This window comes from Aythya marila (assembly GCF_965140915.1).
Source record: "Aythya marila genome assembly, chromosome: 19".
Taxonomy (NCBI): Eukaryota; Metazoa; Chordata; class Aves; order Anseriformes; family Anatidae; genus Aythya; species Aythya marila.
Genome location: NC_139060.1, coordinates 7,034,078 through 7,040,515, shown reverse-complemented (window position 1 = coordinate 7,040,515; position 6,438 = coordinate 7,034,078). Strand labels below are relative to the sequence as shown.

Sequence of the window (6,438 nt, the reverse complement as noted above, 5' to 3'; positions counted from 1 at the left end):
CGGCGGCCCGACGGCTGCCCACCCCCTCCGCCCTCCCCTCGCCCTCCCCGCTGAGTTGATTTGGGGATCATTAAGCGCTTAGGGCGCTGCGAAGCCTCACTATCGATCGCTGCCTCCCCTCCTCCGGCTGGCAGCCCCCGGGCTGCCCCCAGCCCCGCGGCTCCGCGCAGCGCTGGGGTGGCCGGGCAGGGGCCGGGACCCCCGGCTGAGGTTGGGGTCCGTCCCCCCCTCCACCTCCACCACCCCCTCGGCGGCCAAAGTTTGACTCTGCCTCCCTCTCCCCCTCCTGTCTGTCTGTCTGAGTGCAGCTGGGCGCGATGCTGAAGACGGAGCAGCCCTGGATGTAACGCGCGGCGCCTCGGAGAGCCCGGATCCCAGGCTGAACTTTGCTCTTTTTTTTTTTTTTTTTCCTTTCACCTTTTTATTTTTCCTTTTTTTTTCTTCCTTTTTTTTTTTTTTTTTTTCCCCTTTTGTTGTTGTTGTTGCTCTCACCGTTAATTATCGTTACCAACCCTCTTCCGCCGCGCCCTCCCCGCCGATGCCCGTGTGAGCGCCAGCACCTGCGGGGGCCATGGAGGGCTCCACCGGCTTCGGGATCGACTCCATCCTCTCGCACCGAGCCGGGAGCCCGGCAGGGCCCAAGGGGGACCCTCTGGGGGGCGACGGGAGGTCCCCGCTGGAGCTGAGCCCCCGCTCGGAGGGCAGCAGCGGGTGCCCCTCGCCCCGCTCGCCCGGCCGCGAGTGCCTGGAGGCGGCGGGGCCGCATCTGCAGCCCGGCCAGGGCTCGGCTCCTTCCCAGTCCCGGACCGTCACCTCGTCCTTCCTCATCAGAGACATCCTGGCCGACTGCAAGCCCCTGGCAGCCTGCGCCCCTTACTCCAGTACCAATGGACCTCACGGCGGGCAGGAGCCGGCGGGCAGGATCCCCACCAAACCCGGCGAGGACTTTAGGGAGAAAATGGAAAAAACCACCAGCAGCTCCTCCTCGGATTCCGAGTACAAAGGTAAGAAAGAGCCGCTGGCCCTAGGGGGGGGTGTTTCAGGGCAGCCTGGCCCCGAAACCTCAAAACGCGCCGGGAGCGCCCCGGGGCCGGAGGGGTGGCGGCACCGGTGGCTCCCGAAATGACCGCGGGGTCGGCACCAAGTCGGGAAAACTTTGGAGAGGAAAAGATCGGAGGGGCTGGGTGCGGTGGCAGGGGCCGGGGCGCTTCGTGCTTTCTCCAAAAAAAACGCCCGGGGGATGCTCCGGGTGCTCGCCGCGGGTCCTCCGCGCCTGCCCGCGGGGAAAGCGGAGCCGAGAGCCGGGGGCGGATTTCTGCCTGGGCAAAACACAAGGAAAAAAAAAAATAGAAACGATAATAAAATCAACACGGATTTTACCCGGTATTTCCCCTGCTCCGGTAACAAACGAAAGAGAAAAGTCGGCGGGAATTGATCGGGTTCGTATCAGCGTTATTAGCCCGGTTATTATTTCGGATTATTTCGAGCCCCGGGCTGAAGCCGCGGCGGGGAACGGGGCTGAAAGGGCTGCGGCTCGCCCCGGGCCGGGGCTTCGGCCTCCCCGGCCCCTCGCAGCCTCTGCCCGGCCTCCCCTCGGGCAGCCGGGCCGGGAGGAGGCAGGGGAGCAGCACGGGAGGTTTGGGGTTTGGGGGTCTTCCCCCAGCCCGGAGCAGATTATCCCGGCAGCTTTCGTCCATCCTGCTTTCAACATGCCCGAAAAAAAAAAAAATATAATGATAACTTTCACCCGGGAAAAAATAACAGTTTGCAGGGGAAGACGAGGTTGCTGAGGCTGGGGGAGAAAGGGGAGGCCGTGGGGGGCCGCTGGATTTTGGGGTGCTGGCAGGAACTGGGGAACGGGATAGGGCAAATGTCCCCGTCCCTTCCCCCCCCAGGACCTCTCGGAGCAGCCTCTGAACGGGCTGAAGAGGGAGGAAAACTGCCCCAAAAAAAGCCTCCGCGCCCTGCGGGAGGCCCCGGCCTCTGCGGGAGGATGCGGGGAGAGAACCGCGGGGCTCGGCTCCGCCGTTTGGAAGGGCCGGGATCGAAAACAGCCGCGCTTCCTCTCTATGGGTTTTATTTTCGGTTCCTGAACATCCTCCCCTAATTCTCTCGCCTTTGTCCCCTTCCCAAAACCGCCCGGAGCTGGGAGAAAGGAGGCAGGGACGGAGCGGGAGCGCTCAGCTCAGTTCGGGGCACCGCAGCCAGCGCCGAAATTCCTCCTAAAACGGGAGAAAACGCTGCTTAAAGAGGGGGAAAACATTGCTTAGAGGAGGTAAAAACACCGCTTAAGGGAGGCAAAAAACACCGCCTGAAAGGAGGGAAAAATCACTGCGTAAATAGGGGGAAAAACACAGCCTGAAAAAGGGGGAAAAATCACAGCGCAAACGGGCTTTAAAATCCCCGCGTACCGGGGGGGCAGAAGCGGGTCCCCGCGCCCAGCAGCGCCTTTTTTTTGCTGCTTTGGGAAGAGCCTTTTTGGGGGCGAAATGCCCCCAATTTACACTGCCTGGGGGCTGCGCGGCAGGGCCTAACCGGCGGGATTCGGCCCGAGCCGAAATGCCGAAACCCCGCAATATCGATTTTTGATTTTTGACTTTTTTGTTTGTTTGTTTGTTTGCTTTGTTTTGTTTTCTCGTTTTACGCCAGGACTGGCCGGGGCACAGCTGCGGAGCAGGACGGGGAAGCCGCATCCGCACCGAGCGCAGCCCCGCGGCCACCGGGACCCCTCTGGGGGAGCCGAGGCTGAGCCTCCGGGGGGGGGAGAGAGAGGCCGGAGGAGGGAATTTTCTTCTTCCCGGGGTGCGAAACCCGGCTTTGCCTCTGCCCCGGGAGCAGAAAGCTCCCCAAAACTTTCGGGCATCTCCCGGGGCCGGCCGGACACCCCCCGTCCTCCCAGGCCGGGGTCGCTGCTGCCCCCCCCGGGCGGAGCCGTCCCGGTGCTGGCGGCCTCCCCCCGGCCCCGGCTCTGCCTCCTCGGCCGGAGCTTTCCGGTTGAAGGGTTTCTCTCCCCGGTGGCTCAATTAACCGGATTATTGTCTTCCTACAGAGAGAAATCAGCTCGCGTTCAACGCGGCCCCGGCCCCGCTAACACCCGGCCCCGGGAAATTTAGCATAAAGCCCGCAAAGCCCCAGCGCCGAAAATGGCTCGAGCCGGAGCCTTCCTGCCTCCTCCTCTCCTCCACGAGGGTGGGGAAGGCGAGCACCGCCGGGCTCCTTTTCCTTTTGATTTTTGCGCTTTTGTTTTGGTTTGTTTTGATTTGTTTGGGTTTGTTTTGGGTTGGTTTTTTTTTCATTTTTTTTTTCTATAATTTTCTTTTTTTTTTTCCCTATATTTTTATTTTTAAATATATATACATTTATTTTTCTTTTTTTTTTTTTTTCTATATATTCCTTTTTTTTTTTCCTCCTCTCGGCTCTTTACCCCTCCGATGTTTCGCGGTGTAAATCCCGGTGTCGCTCCGCCGGTGCATGGGTACGGAGGGCGCAGGCAGGCTCCGCACCGCCGCCCCCAGCCTCCGCCGCCGGCTTTGAAGCCCAAACCCGGCCCGGTCGGGGCCGCTTCCCCAGGATTTCGTTGAGAACCTCGGGAGAGGGAGGCTGAGTCCCGGCCCCGGCAGCAGCCCGGGAGGACGGAGACTTTTCCGCACGGGGAAAGAAGAGGCACCAAGCCCGGCGGCTTTCCTCTCCAAAAACTCGGCCTCCCCGTCTTTATTTGGGGTTGGTTTTGTTTTGGGTTTAAAAAATAAAAGAAAAAAAAAAATGAAAAAAAAATAGGGTGGGGGGGAGAAAATAAAAAGAGGGAAAAACAAGTCCTAAACTAAACGAAACGCCCGGGCACCAAGAAAGCTGTGGGGTGTCGGGGGTGCAAAGCCAGGCAGAAGGCTCAGGGAAAGAGCAGGGGGGACGCACAGGGGCCGGATCCTGCCCCCCTGCAGCCGTCGGGGTGAAAAGGGCCGGGTCCGAGCGGGGGTCCCTGCGAGCCCCCCCCGAGTTAAACCACATCGGGGTGCGGAGCAACCGCGCCGTGAATCCGATTTGGTGCCCGTGCCCCTCTCCTCCGGCTTATTGCGGCGGGGGCTCGGCCCCTTTTTGAGCCTTTCCCTTTCCCTGCCTGCCCTGACCTGGCCTCTCTTCCTCCCTGTCGGCCCAGTGAAAGAAGAAGGGGACCGGGAGATCTCCAGCTCCCGGGACAGCCCCCCGGTGCGGCTGAAAAAGCCGCGCAAAGCCCGCACCGCCTTCACCGACCATCAGCTGGCCCAGCTGGAGCGCAGCTTCGAGAGGCAAAAATACCTGAGCGTGCAGGACAGGATGGAGCTGGCGGCCTCCCTCAACCTCACCGACACGCAGGTGAAAACCTGGTACCAGAACAGAAGGTAAAAATTCCCCCTGCCCTCCTGCCCGCAGCGCCCGGTCCCATCCTGTCCCCGCAGCCCCGCTCCGGGCCCCCCCGATCCCCTCCGTTTCCCCCGTTCCCAGCTTCCTGCAGCCCCCCCGGGGCTTTTTTCCCCCATCCCAAATTCCGGGGGGGGGGACACGGGGCCGGGCCAGGGGACGATCGGTGCCCCCCAGCCCCAGCGAGTGAGGGGAGCACGGGGCATCCAGCTAAACACAGCAGCATAACACATCGGGCCATTAATAATAGATACCAATTACTGCGTTGGGCATCAATAATTAACGGCCTTTACAGTAATTACACAATTATTATTATGATGAATAATTTACTGGGGGAAATAGGTTTAGCGCTTCAGCGACAAAACTGCAAAAGGGCCGGAGCCGTTTGGTGGCTTCGATTGATTTAGCCGGGGGTGCCCACAGCCGACCATTGCCCCCCCCTGCGGACCGGGGGCAGCGGATGGCAGCACCCCCCCGGTCCTCTCCTCTCCTTCCCCCCCCGGTTTGAGCCCTCGCCCCCCTCCCCGATTTCCAGCCCCGTTCCCGGGCTGCAAAACCCGGCCGCTCCGCGGGGCGGTTTGGGGGTGGCAGGGGCTCTGTGTGTGTGTGTGCACACAAACAGGTACAGGGAAATATAGACACAGAAATAGATATAAATATAGACACGGAGAAATATAGGTAGAAGTATAGATATAGAGAAATATAGACACGGAGAAATATAGATACAGAGAAATAGAGATAGACAAAAATATATAGAGAGAAATATAGAGAGAAATACAAATACAGAGAAATATAGATACAAGGAAATAGAGATACCAAGGAATATAGATACAGAAGAATATAGATACAGGGAAATACAGATATGGAGTAATATGGATAGAGGGAAATACAGATACAGGGAAATAGAGATAGATACAGAGGAATACGGACACAGACCCCCCCACCCCATAAACCTCAAACGAAAGCCCCCCAGCACTGCCCCCCGCGGCAGCCCCGGTCCGGGAGGGGGTCCCGGAGCAGGACCAGCACGGGCTGGGGGGGGCTGCCCGGCGGAGCTGTGTGTCCGCGAGGGAGCGTTTGGGGTTTGGGGTTTGCAACCTGCAGCTCCCAGCCCGGGAAGGGGCTCGGAAGGTGCCCAAGGGTCGGGCTCCAGTCAGTGGCCGCCGGGCAAACCCAAACCCGGGGCTGCGTGGGGACACCGGGGAGCCAAGTCCTGCTGCCCCGCTAATGGGGGCGACGGCCCTGTCCCATCCCATCCCATCCTACCCCATTCCATCTCATCCCAGTCCATCCCATCCCATCCCATCCCCGAGATCCAGCAGCGCGCACCGGGACTGCGCAAGGGGGACGGGAGGAGGGGGGGCTCACCAAAACCCCGTGCGCGTCCTTTGGAGCATCCCCCACCACCCTCGCCCCCCTGTCTCGGCTTGTCCCCCCCCAGGACCAAGTGGAAAAGGCAGACGGCGGTGGGCCTGGAGCTGCTGGCCGAGGCCGGCAACTACTCAGCCCTGCAGAGGATGTTCCCCTCGCCCTACTTCTACCCGCAGAGCTTGGTCTCCAACCTGGACCCCGGCGCTGCCCTCTACCTGTACCGCGGACCCAGCGCGCCGCCCCCGGCCCTCCAGAGACCCCTGGTGCCCCGCATCCTCATCCACGGACTGCAGGGCGGCAGCGAGCCCCCCCCTCCCCTGCCCCCCCTGCCCGGCGTCCTGCCCCGGGCCGCGCAGCCCCGGTGAGCCCCGGCCTCTCGGGAACCCCCCCCCCCCGCCACAAACCCCGGTCCGGGGGGGGACCGGAGGGGGCCAGCCCACCCCTGGGGCCACGAGCAAGCGACAAATATAAATATATATATATATAAAGGAGACTCCCTCCCTCCCTCCCCCTCGCCCCCCCCCCCCCCACTTTTTTAATACGCGATGAATGCAAGGAGCAGGGCTGGGGGCTGCCAGAGCTGCCCCCGCCCCGCTTTGCCCCCTTGGGCCCCCCCCAAGGGCAGGGGGGGCTCTGCTGTGTGTGTCCCCCCCGACCCGCACCGGGAACACG

At 61.4% G+C, this 6,438-nt stretch overlaps 1 protein-coding gene across 1 annotated transcript; it reads left to right on the top strand.

Annotated features, from left to right (window-relative positions):
* Window positions 1-571: 571 nt before the first annotated feature.
* BARHL1 (BarH like homeobox 1) lies at window positions 572-6,131 on the top strand (the record flags this gene model as incomplete). The annotated part of the gene is made up of 3 exons (XM_082775460.1): window positions 572-1,004; window positions 4,154-4,376; window positions 5,837-6,131. 3 exons carry the CDS (start codon window positions 572-574, stop codon window positions 6,129-6,131), a joined length of 951 nt encoding a protein of 316 aa, XP_082631586.1.
* Window positions 6,132-6,438: the final 307 nt, after the last annotated feature.